This window comes from Nymphaea colorata, chromosome 3, assembly GCF_008831285.2.
Source record: "Nymphaea colorata isolate Beijing-Zhang1983 chromosome 3, ASM883128v2, whole genome shotgun sequence".
In the NCBI taxonomy this organism is placed as follows: Eukaryota; Viridiplantae; Streptophyta; class Magnoliopsida; order Nymphaeales; family Nymphaeaceae; genus Nymphaea; species Nymphaea colorata.
In genome coordinates this window covers 22,161,346-22,183,248 of record NC_045140.1, presented here as the reverse complement: position 1 = coordinate 22,183,248, position 21,903 = coordinate 22,161,346, and the positions used below count along the sequence as shown (strand labels likewise).

The 21,903-nt window shown below is 38.0% G+C and overlaps 1 protein-coding gene across 1 annotated transcript; it reads left to right on the top strand.

The window, feature by feature from the left end:
* Positions 1-10,200: 10,200 nt before the first annotated feature.
* On the top strand, positions 10,201-21,340 carry LOC116251080 (diacylglycerol kinase 4-like). The gene is made up of 12 exons (XM_031625150.2): positions 10,201-10,741; positions 13,067-13,189; positions 13,402-13,539; positions 13,642-13,727; positions 14,700-14,787; positions 15,725-15,800; positions 17,617-17,699; positions 18,253-18,323; positions 18,511-18,588; positions 19,235-19,322; positions 20,193-20,309; positions 20,990-21,340. Exons 1-12 carry the CDS (start codon positions 10,403-10,405, stop codon positions 21,146-21,148), a joined length of 1,446 nt encoding a protein of 481 aa, XP_031481010.1. The 5' UTR covers positions 10,201-10,402; the 3' UTR covers positions 21,149-21,340.
* Positions 21,341-21,903: the final 563 nt, after the last annotated feature.

Genomic DNA, 21,903 nt, shown 5'->3' with positions numbered 1-21,903 from the left:
ACAATGGTCTCAACAGCAGGGCACGGCAACAATTGGAAGTCCTAGCAGCTCCCAACTTTGTGAATGGTAGTTTCAGGCAGACTGGTGCGTGTTATTGGTGATGGACGGCTTTTACTGATTTTTAAGGATGAAAATGCCATGTGAGAGGCAAATCTCTAGCTGCCAGTTTCACCGTGTTTCGATGTTGTTCCTGTATATGAAACACCTTGTCAAGAGCTTTTAGCGACATTCAAACACACCTTTAAAGGGTTGCTTGGTAATGGAAACAGTAGCAAACTGTTTTATGAATATGCCCTAATGACCCTATATGTTGCTGAATCTATTTCAATCTTTGGGGCAGTTTGTTAATGTTTCTATTGTCAAATGACTCCTAATAAAAAATTCAAGAGGTTGGAAACCTTTGTCCTTAATTATTGAAAGTCCAGTTCATTTTGGACCAAAATTTTCCACGTGTGATCAATCATTTAAGTTCTTGTTGCATTGAGTACATTGACAAATGAGTGCATAGCTGTTTCTTCAAGTGAGAAGGCAAGGTGGATTAACTTCGAGATTTGACAAAATGTTCTTCAGAGATTGTGACCCAATTCTAGGGGTGAACACGAACCAAGTCAAGCCCGAGTTCAGTCAGCTCGAACTCGGCTCGCCTAATGAAACCTCGAGCTCGACTCAGCTCGAACTCGAGAATTGCTTGACAAAAGCAACTCGAACTCGACTCGGCAGTTACGTGTTGAGCTCGAGCTCGACTCGATTAAGGTTCGACAAATTCGTTTGAATAGAATTGATATTCATCATTACATGTTGAGCTCGAGCTCAACAAACTCGATTAAGGCTCGAGCTCGACTCGTCCGTTACGTGTTGAGCTCGAACTCAACTTGATTATTTGAACGAGTCGACTCATGAACTCAAGCTTGACTCCTTAAGCAAATTACTTCCCTCAAACTCGTTCACAAGCCGAGTTTTAACGAGTGGAGCTCGACTCATTGTTCACCCCTACCCAATTCTCTCCCGCTCGAAAGGGGCTGGTTTAAACAGGTAAGTATCACGGTTCACAAGTGCATGAACTTGGTTCAGGATTAAAAGAAATGCAATCGGATCAAGTGAAGATCAAGGTATTCCTATTGAACAATGGTTTCACATGGCTCGACTATGGCCTATGTGATGAACACAGCAATGCTAGTCGATCTAAACTCAATATCCAAGCCCATTCAATCATACAGGTTCAACTATCTATGCACTTTCATTAACCTCACTTAAGAACATCCATGTAAATGTCTCACAAAGTCCACGCTTATAAACTTGTAGTCTACTTATAAACGTACACTTAAATTTTTTGGTGAGTCACTTATTAGGGCTCCTGGTCTTTCCCCATTCAGAAAGCATCCCACATTGATCTGCACTTGGCAATCCTTCTTCGGAACTTGAAGAGGAGTTGTGCAAGTGCTCAACGAGAGCATTATACGGTGTTGGTTGAACCATTGATTTGAGATTCCTGTGACTTCAAGCCTGTGAACTAAAATACATAAGTTTGTGGGTTCATATTGTAATCCATGCATCTTTCAAACAAGACATACAAGTTCCCTGCTTCAAATCCGCGGATTTGATATCACGAGCATGCAACAGAACCTAAATAAAGTGATGACCATTCAAGTTATTTTGACTTCAAGATTCATAGATTAAAGATACATATATCATTTCTTTCAAACAAGGGATCTAAGATCCTTGTTGAAATCTATGGATTTAGATGGTAAACAGTGAAAATAACTTAACTATCCTCTATGAACATCGTATATTTTGCAGCATATCAGCAGGATTATCGGCATTATTCTTTCGCATTTGAGATAGTGTGTTTATCTCTAAAAAATTGCAGCATTTATCGGATAGGCAAGCTTTGAAGTCATCTGGACTTGCAGTTACCAGCGGTACAAACTACAAATTAAGGATAAGTACAGGGAAGTGGCGAACTTTCCGTTCACAGTGTTGCAGGACCTCCATAATTTGGTACTTAGCACTGCCCCGTATTGATTGAGATTGATCAACGATCAGGTTAAAGAGCTGAGAGCCAAAGAGATATTTGAAGCAAATAGGAAAAAAGGGGGATAAGAAGACTGGAGAAAGGATATATAGAGGGGTAACGTGCTAGCTAGAGCAAGCTGGTTTCTTTATCTTGCTGCTGAAAGAAAGTGCCGGCCGTAGACTGAATGAAAAAGTGGGGAGCGACTCTTGCGAACCAATGTAGACTGTGCAAAAAAGCAGAAGAAAGTAATCACCACCTTTTCATCAGTTGTTAGGTAGCAGCCAAAACATGGAGATCGTCGATTCAGCACTTTGGGAAGAGAAGAATACCTTGGCAAAGTGTAAAGCAAGCATTTATTACATGAAGAAAGGTGAGATTTGAATTAAAGTAGCTTAAAAAGTGTTGGTCTATTGTGTTTCATATCATACATTTGGAAGATATGATGACGTAAAAACAAGATTGTGCATGAAAATGAAGAGGAAGTCCCGAGCAATGCAATCCCTGCCCTGATATGGCAGAGCTGCAAAGAGGCTTTTATGGCTGTAAATTGGAAAAATGAAAAGGAATTGGTGAAATATTTGGCTACCCTCTACTGCATTGGCTGAAATGTGTAGACAAGCAGACGGAGGAAGATGAGGGTACTTCGTTAAAAGTTCTGATGACTAGAACTGATGGGAAGAAGATGATTAATGGATGTATACCGGGAATGGATAATAGAGAGGTTCTGCCGCAACTGGAACATGCTGTGCAAGGTCAAGCACTGCAAAGTTTAATGTGCTGAAACGGGGAAGGCAGGTTATTAGCGAAGCATCATTGAGAGCCATGCTGGTCATCACTAATAACAAGGGTTGGGCAACAGATTGAGAAGAATACTAGAAGGGAATCACAGATGGCCAGATAGATAGCAGGAAGTGGAACAATAGTGTAGTCATCTGCAAATTGTGGAGAAAGAAATTCATGTAGAGGCAAGGGAAAGGATCCTGAATTACAGAGGAACAGGAAACTGATGCGAAAATGGATGAAGCATTTTGTGAATATAGTGTACTGTTTTTGGAAACGCTATGAGATGGGACTGTTGTTAAGTCGCCTGGTTTTTTGTTATCTTAGTGCTCTGGTTTTTTAGTCTGATGCATGGGCATCTTGTACAGTTCAGTTCTTCTGTTTTTTGTTTTCTATTGATTTTTCTCTGTACATAGTTATTCGTTCTTAATAAAAGAGCGTTGTTCCCAGCAGTTTTCATTAGAAGTTGAAGTCGTCACTAGAGAACCGTGTCTTGCCATTATCATCTACATATCTTTAGTTATGAGCATGTACCATGCAGATTTTTCCCTTTTTTTATTACCATAAGCTCTTGTATTTAAAGGATTGGTATATTCTTCTTGTTCATCAAGTGAGGAAAAAAAAAAGTGGTTTTCCTCATTGCTCTGGTGGACGTAGGTCATCCATGACAAACCATGAAAATATGTTTTTTTTCTTGTGTATGATTTTTTTTTCATGGTATAAAATACGGTAAGCTTGAAAAAAAATACAGTAAATTTTTTAAAATTTAAAAAAACTAAAAATTAGGGAAAAATAAAATAAGTTAGAAACCAATAACAAAGATCAAAAAATAAGTAAAGTTGCAACAAATAAAAAATGAAAAAAAAATCTGTTGGCATTAAAAAAATGCAGAAAACACACAAAACAATTTTTTCCTTGTCCTTTGGTTTTATTTTATTTTTTTCAAGAAAAAGAGTTTTTTTAAGTTTTAATCGGTAATTTTATTTGTCGCGTTTTTTTCACGTTTTTTATGATACACTGAATTCTTTACATGCTACCAACTTGACGAAAGAGCGATGGTGTCAAGTAATATAGTCAGCAATCGAATCTTGTCATAAAGCAAGACCCAAAATAAAAAAGAAGAAAGAGCATTTAAAAGAGACAAAGGTAGTCGTTTTTGCACTCTGCAAGAAGAGAATCATATGCGGGATAGTTGTTCGAAGCTTCATAAGTAATCTAAATCCAATTAGGACAAAGCAAGAACTGCCCAAAGCACCTAACTAGAAAGCTGGAGGCTCCGCTAACAACAGAAAAGACTCACTCAAATCCTTCCGGAGTTCTCTAAACAGAGCATTTTGCTGCTATAACCGCCAAAGAGAAAGCAATTCAAGTATAAGCAATGCATTTTTATCTTGTTTGAGTAAAAATGACCTTGTGAACGTCATAACTGAAGAATGATTGCTAACTTATGGATGATTAGTCACAAGCAACGTCAGTTTATTTTTTTAAGACCAATGATAAAGTTTCATCCAAATTTCATGATTTTTATAAGATTGGTTTAAATTAATTTAAATGTGTTAACGTAAAGTTGTTGAGGACAAATAATGGAAAAAAACATATAAATGACAATTTTACCAAATTTAAAATGAGCGTGACATGGAGGGTTAAAGTAAATTCTGTTGGAACTCATCAAAAAACGGAGTTATCAATCAGATGGAAAAATTGGCACTTGAAAGTACTCGCGCTATTTTATTTCAAGGAAATATGCCTCAATTTTTTTTGATGAAGCTATGGCCACTAATAGTTTATTTCATCATTCATCTACACGTTGAAGAACAAGGCTCCTAAATAAAAGCGTGGCATACTCTCAAACCGGGCTTGACCTTTCAGTCCGATGAATCCCAACCCGCTTCTTTGTAGCTTTAACTTCAATACTAAAAAAGATATGAACAAGGACAAACAACATTTAATCAACCTCCTTTTGAAGATTTTTCACAATTTTCATCATAGGAGTAAACTTTCAGGATGTTACGTTTAGTCATTTAAGAATCTTTGAAAGCAATATTTCATTTGAAATCAGCCAAAGTACGAAAAAAAGTTTGAAAGAAGGGCCATTTAAATGCATTATCTAAGGATATTTTCCATTTTATAAAGGGTATTGTTGCAAAGATTTTGAAAACAAGTTGTGTTTCAAGAGATGTAAAGTTTGATTAAGCTAGCCAAACTCTATTTTGAATTATACTATATTCTTGACTAGGCAAAATGTTTCAAGAGATCAAGTTCATTGTTTTCTTGTTCTTTGGGCCTGAATGAATGTTTAAGCACTGATTGCTTTAGTTCATCTGTGTGATTGTAGGAAACTGTTATTATTTGAGTGAGCAAGAGGTTAACCACTTATCGCTCGAAAAGAGGCTCAAAGGTTCCCCTATTTCCTCTGCTTTCAGTATCTTGGATTGCACTTGGCATCTACGCACCCTTTAATTTAGGTACACCAACCTACCACCTTAAGATGTAGAGGTATAACACCCACAAATATTAAACTATAAACATTCTTCTAATTCAACCAGCTATGTTATGCTTCGGCTCTTTAGACTAAGAAATTGTATATCGATCGTTAAGTTTTACTATATTGGTCGTACATCAAATACGATCTTTAGCTTTTGCTATGGATTAATAGCTGAAGGAGACATCATTCTTCATCGCTCATTTCATCTTAACCCCTCCTTATCCTGGACACTAACAACACGTGGAAGTTAAAATAGATTACCCATGCTTTGGAAGTTTCTGATGAGCTCTTGTCCGAAAAGAAGATTGCTTCTTTTATGTTCAATTTCTCGTCTAATTTCTAATTAACTATTCCCCAAGCTTTCAGTAGAAAATATGTATCACATTGAAGAAGTCAATCAGCAAATATGTGTGCTCATGCTTCATTGACGTTATTCCATTTCGTAGCTCCTTGTTTTCTGAGTTAACTATTCAGATAGTTCTTCCTGTTTCCTAATTAAGACTTTAATGCGTATGTTTGACCTACCATTTGAGTTAATGACAGGAAAATTAAGTTCATTGTCCCTTGTTTTATTAATTTAATTGGAATTCATGACGTCGAAATTAATAGTCCAAGCACCTTCACCGTGGTGCAATTTGTGTTTGCTAAAGTGTGACGAGACACTTTTGACTGCCTGGGGGTTAAGTACTCAACTCAATGCTTAGATGATTAAATGACTAAACTACCCTCACTTTAAATAAAAAGCGAGCGCTCCCCCCTCCCCCCTACACGGGTGAATTTGGGAAGGGGAAAAAGTCTTCTTTTCATAAAGACAAAAAAAACCCTTGGGCTACCTTTATAGAAAGGCCACCAAGGAGCCACATGGGGGACTCGGAATAAGAACTGTCTGCCTTGATTCAGAATTTGAACATTAACAATATAAGAACTCAACCATGTAGCAGTTCATATAGTTATGGCCCCTAACCAAAAGCTCTCCCCATATAGAAGCAAGTTTTTTCTCAAATAAAATTATAAAAATACAAATGTTGAAACTTGCCTCCCTATATTAGCAATATAACATGCAAAGCTGCATATGACGATATTGTGCTAAAGATACATTTAGGTACTTACATTGAAAATAGTACATTTGACGGAATTACTGGTGTAACAGTCGTGATTTTTTTATAAAATAAAAGCAGACGAGACTAACTCAAAATTCTTTATGATTTGTTTTCTTTTTTGTAAAAAATTGTTGCTTGAAATTATATATATATATATATATATTATGTAGTAGCTTCCAGAATGAAAAAATAATTGGCTTCTTTACGGACGCCATGTATAGTGAAGATGGATGAACAATGGGGGCACCGACAGTGTGAATAAGGGCACGTGCCTAAGGAGGATATAATTATCAAAAAGAGTAGCAAGCTGTCACCGAAACTCACAAGAAAGTGGCTATGCAAGCAAGGAACAAATACGGAAAGCAAGAGAGAGAGAAAGAGAGTACTTACATGCAAAATCTTAAATAATCATAATAATAATAATGACGTCTGATGACTACGGTCATTCTCTATCTCTCTCTTGACCAGCAAAAAAGACTACGAAATTTATTGCGGCATAAAGTTCATTAATAATGACTAATTAGTCTTCACGTAATTATCAACAAAATTATTCTTTTTATGACGTTGGGTAAAACAATTAGAAAGTCCGACATAAATCCGCTTGCCTTGTCATGCAAATATATGGCAAATTAAAAGAACAGACGATTCAAAATGAATGATTGACAGAAAGTTCTTTCTCTCTTTCATCATATACGTATAAAAAAAAAACTTTAGTAAAGTTCAGAAATATGGGTGGGATTAATAGATCTATAATGTATTAGTGCCCCAAAGGAATAACGAATCCTAATTATGTCACCAAAAGATTTGGCTAACTTAGTGATAAATTTTAGGCCCTGTTTGGATGGCAGAGGCAAAACCTTAGATGATGCCGGCCAATACAGGCAGACTTATTTTATTTATAAAATTAATTTCAAATATATTTAAATTAATTTTTAATTAAAAATAGGATGATAAGCCGTGACTAATGCATTATCTTGATGAGCAAATGGATACGGATACTGATATCGATTTGACAACACTGGTCTCTTGAGTACCACAATAGTAATGAACACAAAATTGTTGCCCAAATCCACAACAATGGGGTCACGTCCCCCAAATTCCGAAGGACGTCGTCCTGGATCCTCTGGGGGAGGAGTCCTCTCGGCCCTCAAAGTACATTCTTCCAGGAGTGCAGCAGCCATGTGCAGCTAGTCGTAGGCTTTTACGGGCTTCATTTTCGTTACAAGCTATAAATTTGTTAGGTACAGAGATCATTTAATTCTTTCTTACACCAATTGCATCCTGTCTCATATTTTACTTTCTCAATCTAACTACAACTAATGACGTTAAGTGGAAAAGATTCCCAACCCAAGAATTTGACGGCCACGTGGCTTTGAAGATGAAACTTGCTATAGTTCGTTAGGGCTGCATAATTAGCCGAGCCAAAAACTCGTCGACTCGTTTATAAACAAATGGACTTTGAGCTTACGAAGATACTCGAAGCTTGCGATAGTTATAATGTAGATAGGGCTGGTTAACAAGCCGGGCCAACTTCGGCTCAACTTGAACTCGCTCGAACAAACTCAGTTCGTGGTCGACTTGTTTATAAACGCGCTGATACTCGAATCTCGAGTCTTGTATACAAAGTATAAAAAAAAATAAAAGATACATTAACTCATGGGCAATGAAGGAACACCAATCAATCTACCTACAGGCCAACAGCCACGTCAACTTGTTGGGGGGGTTGGTTATGCATTCCATCCACTAGCTGTCGGCCATATCAGTTGGGGTCTCGCATTTTAAATACAAAGAGAAGCCAAGCCAGGCTGGCTTGGCCAGATGAAGGAACAAGTTCCACCACCCGGATTTACTAGACAATCGGCGCCCTTAGGCACATACCACTCGATTGGTCAAGGTCCGAAAAGCCCACCGGAAAACCACGAAATCAACACCGTGGGAAAGACTCCGGCTTCGTGTGAGAGGGTAATACTTTGGATGAAAGAGTTCCAACCTTCCACTTGATGCGAATGCGAGTTGAAAACCGATGCATCGTGGCTTTCGTTTTCGTTATGGCTGTATAGGGTGCACGCCCACATGGCCTCCATTTAATCCCACCTCTCGAGTGGACGCCGGAAAACGATGCGTTCAAATGCAATAATAACTACTTCCCTCACGAACCTGAAATCTCTTTCTTCTCTATAAATAAAGTAGTTACGGTCGGTTGAGACGGTAAAATTTTATCTTCCCCACAAATCCGCGCATCTTCTAGATCCTACCAGTGCACGATTTCCGGTAAATTCAATTTACCGATATCTGCAATTGGAGCGACCTACCACGGCGACTCGAATTCGAAATTCGGACCGAGCCCACCCACCACGAAGACTGCTCCATAAATTCCATTGCGACAGTGGCAGCCAACGTGTTGTGTTGACCTGATGCACCCAACGCCCGGTCGGTCCAAGGAGCAGAGGTGGTGGGTCCATTGACGTCAGAGAGTTCGGCAAGCCCGGTCCATGGTTCGAGCGAGAGGGGAAGCGAACCCAGTCAGCGGTCAGAGCCAGAGGAGAGTAATCGCGCGCCAACCGTTAACTGGCGAACCCGTCCGTCGAAACAATCATCGCATTTCTTCTTTGCCGTGCGCGTGGGGAGGAACACGAGAAATGCGTTGTATACTGTCTAAAGCGTCAGACAAACGGATCTACCACTTACTTCTTCTCTCTTATAATTGTCGTGTGCATCTCACCCTCTGGCCGCGCACCGATACCTGTGCACTGGACGGAACGTTTGGATTCACATCTCGAAATCAAACCCAGATCCAAATCTCATTTTCAACATTCATCTTAAATCCCACTAATGCGAATCCCGACGCTGAATTCAGATTTCGAATTGGGTTGCGAATACTCGAATACCAATTTGATTAGTAATTAGATTCAAATTTATCTAGTAGCTCAGATTCGATGTACTTAAATTAAAATCGACTGTCGCAACAAATGTTTAATGGAAAGTTCTAAAACATCAGCCGGCATGTGAGTGGACCGATTAATATATTATAAGCGGAGATAGGATGAAAAATAAAAAATTGTTATCTGAGCGTCAACAGGTTATATATACTATACTAGTTAGCAAGAACAAAGGGAGAAATTCCAGAAATGGGCACCACGGGTGCCGCAGCTGGCAGAGATGGAGACACGGATGAAATGAATCGAGCTGGCTAGCTTTACTCTGAAGTGGGGTCTCCGGGACCCACCAAAATAATATCGTCCAATCGCTCCCCAGCTTTGGACCGTTCCCTTTGGGCCGTCGGGTTTCGAGAAACACAACTTTGCTTCACGAATCCAGTCTCCCAACGCGTTCCTTTGAAACGTTGGGCCTTTTCGGATTCGTAAATTCGGTAACAGGCCGGCTACTGGAGGCCCCCCTGTTGAAGTCGTCGGTGACCCAGATGACGCATCCTAAGATCAAGCCCCGTGAAGCACTAGACGAATACCTTCAACTGCTTAGATCAATGGCACTAAAACCCGAACCATTTCCGATTAAAACTGCTCGGCAGACAAGCTCTGCCTTTCATCATTTATTCACAAGAAACAATATGTAATGTAAGTAAGCATTTAATTCATAAATAAAGACACTTGAGCATAAATAACACAGGACAACAGCGACCAATTCTCTCATCAAAAAAGAGGAAAATTAACCGGCGCCAAATCTTGCGCCGATGGGAAGAAGAGACCCGGAAATGACACGCGTTCGAAAGCAAGGAGCGGGGTTTGAGTTATAACTGCTTTGCCTGGATGAAGGAACCGTTTGGTGGAGGTATAAAGGCCACGGAAGGATACGCCCGTCGTTCTGTGGACACACGAAGGGCGAAGTCGGAAGCCGAGGCTTTGGAGAAACGGAAAATTGAGTGATGCCCCCGTCAGCGAGAGGAGATCTCGCCTGTAAAAAGCGAAAAAGCGGAGCCCGCCATTGCCACCTCTGTCCCTCTATATCTCGCGCTCTCGCTCTGAAAATTGCCCCCTCTCTTCAAGGAAGGAGAGGGGAAGGAGTATGGCGGAGATAGACCTGTCGGATGCCGATCGGGAGGCGGCGAGGGTGCCGGCGAGGACGTCGCTCATTGACTCTCTGATGGGCTGCGGTCTCGCGGGCCCCAGGATTGAGAAGGAGGACCTCCAGCGGCGGGTGGTGATCCCGCCCTACCTCCGCCAAGCCCTCTCCGAGTCCATCAGCCGCAAGGATGTCCCCGGGGACGCCGAGGAGCGGTTTCCCTGGGACGGCTCCAGCACCGCCCCTGAGGCGCCCATCGTCGTCTTCGTCAACTCCCGCAGCGGCGGCCGTCACGGTCCCGCCCTCATGGCACGTCTACAGGAGCTGATCAGCGAGGAGCAGGTCCGCCGGCTCGTTCCCTTCACCTAGCATCCCCCCTTCCCTCTAGAGCTTCTTTTGATGTTTTGCATTTTTATTTGATTTTGTTGATTTTTTTTGGGGAATGAAGAGCTACCGGTTCTCCACAGCGTCGCGTAAATTAGTTAATTTTTTCCTTTTCCAAGTTCCGTCCTTTAATTTCCTTTTTTGTGGTTTGTGAAAGTTTAATGTGTTTGTTTGGCGTTTCGGGATTCGACCCTCTTTCATTTAATGAACGTAGTTGAAAGGATTTCGTGTTGAGGAGGGGAGGAGGATGTCTTTGTTGTCTCCCCTCTCCTTTGTGATACCTGTTTTTCTTTTATCATGCGTGAACTCTGGTGCCATCTTTAATGTGGCGAACTGTAATGTGGCGAACTGCCTGAAGCAAAAGAAACTGGCCCCGCTTCTTGTTTAACAGGAGAAACTGAGAAAGAAACCGAACAGAAGAGAAAATCTCCTCGTCTATCTCTTTGAAGTTTGATCTCTTCCTCTTCGTCGCTTTCGGACTTCGTTAGTTGTTTGAGTTTTTTGTGATCTTTGATTGGTTAGCACAATGAGCGCAAGCGAATGGGCTGTTGTCCCCATTGGATATTTAGTTTTTAGACTCGGGAATTAAAAGTGAAGTAATGAAGTATGTTCTTGCGAACTGAAGTTTCTTTCGAAAACTTAAAGAGCAAAGCTGGTAAAGTTCCGTCGGACTAGATTGGACTCTCGTCCTTTGCGTCGAAATATTGACTATTTCTGCTGTCACGATAATATCTACCGTTGAACGTGAGAAACCGTTCTTCGTTCATTCTTGTGGACCTGTGGCCTTCGATCCTTTTGCTGAGCTGCCCACCGATTGAATATGTTGTAGCATATCTCTGGTGCTGCCTACCCTTTTAAGGGTAACGTAAATCATTCCTGTTGGTAATGGTGCAGGATGCAGAAGTCTCCTGATATAATCATTCAGCTACCAGGGACAGAGTTATCTTTCTTAACTTGCAAGGGCAGAATAGGTAACGTTATGACTTTATGTGGAAACTAGTAGTCGTGGTAACTGGGAAGTGTGGAAAACTGATATTCTGCAGCATCTCAAGGTAGGAAGTATACCACAGACCCTTATTCCCAGTCATCGCATGTTATTGAACAAGAACCTGTATATCATGTCTGTTAGTTTCTTCCTAGGTCCTTGCAACAGACACCTGTACAAGTATCATTGTGCCTCGTGGTAAGAAAATAATCTACTTGAATTTAAGGCTTCATTTTGAAGCATGGATATTAGTTTTAATCTTTTTGATACTTCGAACATTAATTTTTTTGCTTAAAAAATAAAGAATTTTGAATTTTGTTCTTCAAACTGTGTTAGGCTTACATGTTGCCTTTGAAAGTGCCATGGACTTGACGTCCTTTTTTTCTGTTTCAAATCTTGGACCTTGTGATGTGAATGCATAGTTCTGATGACAAGAATAACACAATATGGTCCTAATGGTAAGGGTCAAGAAAAGACACTGCACTTACCACCCCTATTTTGTTTTAAGTTCAGAGGAAATAACAGATGAACATAAAATAGTTCACATGGCATCTGCTTTTCTAACACACCACCTGGGAAAGACTTCACAATGGACACGTAAATAGGGTATTGAAAAGTTGAAGCATCAAAAGCCCGGATAAGATTTCTGTACTTTTATTGGAGAACCTGCCCTTAGCCCTGCCCAAAGGTAGGCGCCGCTTTTCTAATGTCTCTTCTCAATATTCTCATCGAGTTCTACTCATCCATATTTCTATTTAAAAATTGGAAATGTATTGAGTTTTTCTACTTTTCTGGTTCCTGTTTCTACTTGCCAGGATGACCATTATGTGCATGTTTAAATACTTAATTACATGTTGTCCAGAGGAAGAAAAATTGGAAAAATAAAACCTTAGAAGTTACAGTTCTTCTATGGCATGACTGGTCTAAAGTTTTTGGCAAAACAATGTTGAAAATAAATCAACAATCTGGGAGTTTGTGTGTCAGTTTGCAACTCGCGGTCATGTCCAGTCCTAAAGAACACTTTTTGTAGATTTAATTGTATCATGCCAACAGAAACTTGTGTTGCTTACAATGTACCAGGACATTTTTTTAATACATTATACCGAACTATGCATCTCTATTCTCTATGCATAGATGAATAGTGCTTTATTATGCATGCAACCCTGCGACAAGTCACCCCAGAATCCAGATGCCTATTAAACTGGTTTTATAATGTATGATAGTTGGTCAGCACAAAGTAATTATAATTTCTTATCAATTTCACATCATCATAATTTTTTTTTTGGGGTGCTCTGCAGGTGTTTGACCTATCAAATGTGAAACCTACAGATTTCTTTCAATACGGATTGGGCTGCCTGGAGAGATTAGCTGGTTTTGGAGATAATTGTGCAAGTGAGACTCGTGAAAAGCTGCGGGTTATGGTGCGTGGTTCTCCCTTTCTCACATGTGTGTGTATGGTCATCCATCTCTTCTAGATGCCCAAGAAAATGCTGACGAAATATTTTTTTATGTTATGCACAATTATTGTGCTGTCTTGGGCTTTTTGAATTTGTCTTCTAGATAACAGTAACATCACTTGGTTGCAATAAATATTTCCCTGGTAAGTTAAATGAACCCTCTCTTCCCATGATAGGTCGCAGGTGGTGATGGCACTGTTGGCTGGGTGTTAGGGAGTATTTCAGAGCTTTATTTACAAAACAGATTGCCACTTCCACCAACTGGAATCATTCCCCTTGGAACTGGCAATGATTTGTCTAGGAGTTTTGGTTGGGTGAGCTGTAGTTCCCCTTTAAAGTATTTTTGTCATTGGTCTACATTTCATTTCTACATCTCTTACAATTTATTCATAAGAACTTTTTAAAGTTTTCCTCAGGGTGGTTCGTTCCCTTTTGCATGGAAGTCCGCGGTTAAGCGCTCTCTTTTTAAAGCAACAACTGGACAAGTTTGCCAGCTTGATAGGTTTGGGTTTCTAAATCTGACTGCCAAGATGCTTTTTCTGTCTTTCCTTTTATGTTTCACTCGTGGAGAATTTTGGGAAGTCAAATATATCTAGTGTATTGGCAATGTGAATGATCTAGGAATGGTATGCTAATGTCATTCGTGCTTCTGTATACACTCTTGGAATTGAACATCATCATATACGTATATGCATCAATATGGTACATGATGGACATATTTCCTGTAACATGAGAATGAATTTAGCTCTTAGAAGAATAAGATAGACAAGTAACCACAAAATACACAAGCACATATGGAAGGGTGGCATATGGCAAATAATTGTGTCATCACAGCTTGGTATTGCCTATGAGGCATTTTGTCTAGTGTCATATTGCATTCTAAAAGATATTTGACATGTAAATATGAATAAAGATACTTGCATTTTAACTGGAACTTCTTGAGTGCGATTTTTTTTTTTTTATAAAATATGACTACAATGCTGCATATTGATTGCCAGTTTATTTTTGCATGTGCCATAATTAGGAATTTATAATGTGGTGGGTAGTGATAGGGGATTCTTGCTGTTTTCATCATATTATGAAAAATGTTGAGATGTAGTGATGCCCAAGTACTGTCCATGAGCAAGGCGTAAAAATTAAACTTATGATGATTCATGAGAGGGTCCAGGGTAAAATTTAGTAAATTGGATAATTCATACTTCATGTAATTAAAAAGAACTAATGAATTGAAATTTCAAATAAATTACATTGTTTAACATGTTGCAATAATAGTGCTATCGCATAAAGCCATAAACAACTCGCTGTTATTTTTATTGTATCCATCTCATTTATGTGCCATCCTATCAAATTCTTTATTTATGGTTCACATGACAAAACTAATATCTTCTTGACTTAGTGCCATTGACATTGTCTATGAGTGCTAATATATGGCTTTTTTCTGTATTTCTTTGTCTTGTTTTCTGCATTATGATAGTTGGCAAATTGTGGTATCAATGCCATCAGGAGAGGCAATAGAACTCCCATATGCTCTGAAAAATCGAGAAGAGTGTGTTTTTGATAAGGTAAAGATGATTACTCTATGCTATTTTTTGTTGTTAAATTATTCATTAGCTGGAGGTTCTACTTTTTCAGATAGTGTGTTGCATTGGCATATCTCCCTTTTGGAGGCTACAAAGTTCAAACAACTAGAAAATGCAAAATTGTCTTTGTACGAATGTCGAGTAATACTATTGCTATTCTTCATGCTTGAGCTGCATGACTTCATGTATGTACCTGTAATTTGCTTTGGTCTGCTAGGCTTTTATGGAGGGGTATGTGTGTATATGATGCTGTTCTAGCATGGATATATGCTTTGGTAATTGGTATGACCGTATGATAGTTTAATATATATTTCACATAAGTAAAATAAAACATTGAATTTGATAACAACCAAGGAATCAAAATATTTTTTTTTTCCTTAGAACTATGTTTGGATGTATTTCCTTATATACATTGCCACAACTTATGATGTGTATCACTGTTGTACAGTAACTCATATATGCAGAAAAATAGTTATTTATTTTTAGCACATTATTACAAATGTTGCAATGTGATATGATAAACAAAGCATAGCATGATTAGAAGCATCTTAAGGTATGATCTCTTTGCTTCTAGGCTTGTTCATATAGATTGTTTCTGTTATCTTTGCTGATGGTGACAGATTTATGGAAGTGTCTCAAATGCTTGAAAATTGCTTGCCTCTCTTGCACTGTTGCACATATACCAATAGATAATGTAGAAATCCAGATACATGTACCAAGTAGTGCTTGATGTACTCATGTGATGAGTGAAACTCATTCATGTGTCTACCTTTATGTGGGTGTGCAAGTGATGTATATGCAAGCACTAAACATTTCACAGAAAATCTGGGTTTTGTGTATCATGATGTTACTGTTCTGACATGAATGCCTTTTACTGCTGTCACCAAGAAAAAATAAGTGATTATTATTCTTGAATCAGGATGACAACATTGAAGACTATTTACCAGAAAAACCTACTCAGATTGAAGGAGTGTTCTACAATTATTTTAGTATAGGTACAGTGAAACAACTTTCTGACTTTTTTCCTTACTGTGTCTATAAGGGGCATCATCTACTTGTCTTTCTGCTTCTTTTGCAGAATGCTTGAAGCTTTATATAGGCGGTGCTAGTGTTTATTTGTTACTTTTAACTATGTGAAATTTATTTTGAGAATATTCTATTGGATTTCCTAGTCACTAATGTATTTGAAGCAACCATGCTTTTTCCCCTTGTCATTGCATCCCTGGAATCTTTTCTATAATCAGTTGAAACTTGGTGCCAACTTTGCAATATAAGTCAAATTCCAAAAAGTGGTCTGTTTTTCAACTGAGGTGGAACAAGAGTTAGAAGCACTGTCACAGAAAACATGTTTTATTCGAAAAAATGCAACAAAAAAATGTTAAAAACATTTCAGCAAAAAAAAAGGGAAAACACCAAAATGAAAAAAATACAAAACGAACATGTTTTTTTTTGTTTTCACATTTTTTTGGTTTTTCCCTTTCTCATTGTTTTGCATTTTCTCGCGTTTTTTGTGTTCTTTAATTTTTTTTAGTTACCAGATTTTTATTTTCACATGTCATTTTTAGGATATTTCCTTGTTTAACTTAAAAGCTTAGCAATATTTTCCCTAGAAAAACAACTCTGCGGAATTATACCCGAGAAAAACCTCTTGGTTTAATACCCGAAAATTATATTTGTGACAATGCTGAGAACTGCAGTGTATTGGATAGCCTCTTGCCCTTATAATGTTGAAATGCTCATTTGTACAATGACTTGCCTTCATCTCCTGGATGTAGAAATTGCAAAAGTTGGCCTTCTCATGTGTACTTTTTTATGCAAGTTTGTCCAGAAATTGGTTAAACTTTCTATCAATAACTGTTAATAATTAGCCATGATAGACCTGCCTCATTTGTTCTTCTTGGAACTACAGTTACAACCAGTCACAAATAGACTTCTCGGTTTTTTATCTGATAGATTTCTCTTGGGTATTAATTGGAAAGTTTGTTTTTCTGGGGAATATCTCATGAATTCGGAAGATTAAAAAATGATAAAGAATTTTGTGAAATTATCTGGATTCTACTGATTTTCTTGCTAAAATGTTCATAAAATTTAAAATGGCTATTAAAATGAATACTGTAAAATATATTAAAAAAATGCTTTCACAATATTTTGTTTTGCTGATATTTTCAAAATTATTTTATATGATTTCCCCCATTTCATTTTCACTTGTTTTTGATGTTTCTATGACACTGACATTGGTGACCATGCTCTTGGTTTTTGGTGGGAAGTCAAAAAATATTTTGCCAACAGATTTTCAAATTGTAGGTTTTGCAAGTATCCTTTTCATTTACTAATCTGTTGGATAACTTGAATTTGAAGAAACTATACAAAATTCTTGTTTGGACACACGTCTGAATCGGCCACACTACCTTCTGATCCATTTGTCCCAACTGATATAGTACCTTGAATAAACATAACAGAATAAAGCACAGTAGAGTATGATTCTTATTCCGTTATCATAACTCAGAGGATGCGTGACTGTAAATCCAAAATACTCCAGTTTTATATTTTATTAAGGTTTGAGGTGATTATTTGCATGTAATCTTTCCCTGAACTCATCATGGCAATATGTTTGTTAGCTTTTGGCCTTTTTCTTTTTCTGTATCTGTTACATGTGGGTTGCAACAATGGTATCTTGTGGTGTCTTGGTTTGAAAGATGCTTTGCTTCCACTGTTGGCATGCACATTTCAGATGTTTCCGATGCTCGTCTTTATGTTATTATTTTAGATCATGATTTTAAGAATCCTAAGTTTTTTTTATGCTGTTCCCAGGGATGGATGCACAGGTTGCTTATGGGTTTCATCATTTGCGGAACGAAAAACCATCGCTGGCACAAGGACCAATTTCAAATAAGGTGTACTCTTTAACTGCCTCGTATGTACTTTGATGAAATTGAAAACCCAAAGTTGCTAGAAAAGTATGAAAAGAAACTGACCAAAGTAAGAAATATACTTAAGTAAAATTTTTTTGTCCTATTACTGTGATAGTATTGTGATTCTATTATATTTTTGGTATAAGATTTTGAAAATATTGCAATATTTCTCCTTTAATGTAGGCAAGGACGTTGTTTTATAAAACTTGTGATGTTTTAAAAGATTGACAATATTTGTGCTATTATAATTTATAAGTGTTAAAAAAAGAGTGGAACTCTAATTGAAAGGGTTCATCATCCTGTCATCCAAAATTTTGAAGCAAAATCACTTGGTATACTAGAGAGCCCCTACTCTCTATTTTTTTTTTTTTTGATTAGTTCAGTCATGATTTTATGTACTCCGTTACTAATTTTCTATTAAACATTTCTGACATTTTTAGTCTAAATTATTATCTGACATGTATTTTTCAATGATTCTGGAACCTAAGGGGTACTATTGGAAGTTTGAAATACATCTTATTTTCCCTTTTGCCAGTTGATATATTCAGGTTACAGTTGCACTCAGGGATGGTTCTTTACACCTTGCTTAAGCGATCCAAGTCTAAGGTCAGGCACTAATCTGCTGTTTCGCTTTTTTTCTTTTTTTGCCCCTAAAAGTTTGTTAACCTCTGTGCATTAGAAAAGCTTATTCTAGTAATTTTATAAACTTCCAAGTTTAGAAAGCATGCCTGTATTAATCAGCGTTGGATGTTCTAGTGTATTTTCTATATTTGTATTCACTTGTTTATGACAGGGGGCTCAAAAACATTCTACGGTTACAAATAAAACGACCCAACTCCTCAAAATGGGAACCGGTTCGGATTCCTTCAAGGTATGATTCCTTCATGTTTTGTTAAAATAGTCTGTTTGATTGGCTGGCCTTCACCTTTAAAATGAAAGGGAACATCATATTATGTTTTTGCAGGTATTCATGTTTGAGTACATAGGGAACATTTAAAAGCACTCTTGACTTTTCAGGCGATACTAAAATATAAAGTCTTGTAAACTTCAGAACATGCATAGAAAAAATCATTTGTTACTTGAAAGGTTCTGAATGTTCTGATTGTCAAAGCCATCGTTCAGTATAAGGGGTGGTTTTTCTTTAGAAAAGTTGGCAGGTGGTTGTCTCACGAGGGTGATGCCAAGTGTCTATATTCCATTTAGTGTCCAAACAGGGTAATTGACTATGCAATTTTGTGCACTGTAGGGGATTCGGAGGATAGGCATAATATGCTTCCACATGTTCTGAACATATGCCCCTATGTGTGTATACTTTGACTTTTTTCATATTAATTCAAAAGGTTAATTGTTTTTTTTTTTTTGGAAATTTCTGGATGGGCATCTATTTCTTGTTTCATGGAATTATAACTACAGATCCATCTCTAACTAAAGTCTGATAGCATGCTCATTATTTATGATCTACTCCTAAAGTTCTAAGTTCTGACTTTATTTGCTGTAAATGAAATGCTTAATCACAGTGTCAGGGCCATTGTAGCATTGAATCTTCCCAACTATGGAAGTGGAAGAAACCCATGGGGCCAATTGAAGCCTGACTATTTGGAGAAGGTCAGCACCGTTTTCTTTGCATTGCTTAACAGGATCTGGTTGTACAGATGTATTTACGATTTTCATTTAGTAAATGTTGTCCCTTTTAGATTAGCCTTCACTATAATCTGGTGATTCCTTGTATCCTTGTTCATGATAATTTTGTATTGTTTGGATTTGTTTCTAGAGTGTGTTCAAAGTCAAGCAATAATCAATAGATGAGATGTTGTGGTTATACTAGTTATAAGGAATGAGGCATTCATGCATGCATGCCAGCACAAAAGACATATACAACATACTTATCTTCGTACTATCAATAGTGCCAACTGTCCAGCTGAAACCATTGCTGGTGTTAGCTTACTGAGGAACACATTTTCTATCTGATTTGTCTCTCTTTGGTTTAGTGACCAAATGATGCACCCTGGGCCAATGAGTTTTCAGATTTTTATCTGTCAATTGTTTAGAACACCAAAATCCCATTGTACACCAATAGTTTATAAACCTATTGCTTAAGTTAGACTCACAAATGAGGCAAGCAATTACAGGTTTCTGCTTATGTTGTTGATGACCCTATGAAGCAGATTCTGGTGCTAGTCTGGTCTGACTAACGGTTAGCCACTGGGTATGCTGTTTTCAAGCTTTAAAATGGTTTTCTTTGATTTGCTGACAAATGAATTATCAAGTTGAATGACTTTGTAAGTTGTTTACAAAAATAAAGAAGCATCTTGACTTTTGAAGGATGACCTGATTATTTGGGAGTTGTTTGCCATTTATAAGAGATGATGTCTACCTTTTGGTTACTTGTACTGTTTAAAGTTGACCTATCATATTGTGTTATATTATGGATGAGAAAGGACTCTGGCGTATCTGATATATCTGGCAATTTCACAGAGAGGATTTGTAGAGGCTCGTGCTGATGATGGCCTGCTTGAGATCTTTGGTTTTAAGCAAGGGTGGCACGCTTCGTTTGTGATGGCAGAACTGATTAACGCCAAGCATTTAGCGCAGGTTAGTACACTTGATGTGCGAGTGTGTCCAGATATCCAAAGATCTCCAATAGAAGTGGATTCAAATGCATGCTCTCTTTATTCCATAGAAATGTCCATTGCATATTTTTCAGTTGAAGCACCTGTTCCCTTTCTACCTGACGGAAATATTCTGTACTAAGAGTATTCCCACTTCTGAAGCAGGGTACTTCCCACTTCTGAAGCAGGGTACTTCCCACTTCTGAAGCACATTTCTGCTGACCAAGTCTCTTAAAATATAAAATGTGTGCAATCGCAGCTTAAAGTTCCGTTTTTGATCCAATCGAGTTCCCTTTCCACCTGATGGAAATATTCTGTACTAAGAGTATTCCCACTTCTGAAGCCATTGCTGAAGCACATTTCTGCTGAGCAAGTGTCTTTAAATTTAAAATGTGTAGAATTGGAACTTTAAAAGTTCCGTTTGATCCAATGGTGTTCTCTTTCTACCCGAAGGAAATATTCCGTACTATGATATTTCCACTTCTGAAGCACATTTCTGCTGGCCAAGTCTCTTTTAAATGTAAAATGTGTAGAATTGCAATTCTAGAAGTTCCGCTTTGATCCAATGGTGGGCTGTGATCATGTTGTTATGACTAGGAAAATCTTCACTTTCAGTTTTCGAATTATCATTTGCCTGATCGTTGGAAAAATTTGATGGTTCAGGCCGCTTCCATCAAGTTGGAACTAAGAGGGGGCCAGTGGAAAGATGCTTACATGCAAATGGATGGAGAACCGTGGAAGCAGCCAATACACGCGGAGCATTCGACATTCGTTGACATCAAAAGGGTTCCTTGTCAGTCACTTCTGATAAATGGTCTATAAATATTTGTGGAATTTGTGCATCGTTCAGTCCATTTTACGTCATCCTGATAGATGTATTCTATGCTCCCTTACGACTTTACTGCTGCACCTCACGTGTTACAGAGGACAGGATTCTCGTTTCACTTGTAAATGGTACGGTAGAGACCAGCCTTAAATGGAAAAATCAAGTGCAGGGTGAAAAATCATTTTAGAGCCCCGGCGTACTGTATTTTCTAAGAAGCGAGCCAATTGATCATGAAGAGAGAAAAAAAAGTGGTTGTGTAGATGTATATACTATATACACACACACACAAACACACCTTCATATGCCTGGTTGAATGAAAATTGTTGATTTTAAGATCATATAATGGAATTAAGTTGGAAAAATTAAAAACTTAATTGTATTTTCAAGAAATTAAAATACCCCTCAAAGGAGGAGGCACGATGCATATATTTTAATATTTTGAAAATATAGTTGGACTTTTCATTTTTTTTTCCAGTTCAATCTTAACTATTTCGTGTCTTTAAAATTAATGACACGTAAAGTTTCCATTAAATCTATGGTACCAGGTAGTTATAGATATACACACACACACACACGGAAGGCCTGGTAATTATATATACACACGCACACACACACATTCAGACACACACACATTCAGAGGAAGAGGAATTTGAAATTTTATGACTACTTGTCCAAAACATTCTATGGGGTAGACTTGGTTGAGGAAACCGCTCACCTCTTTGTGAATAATGTACGTAAGGAGGCATTCCTG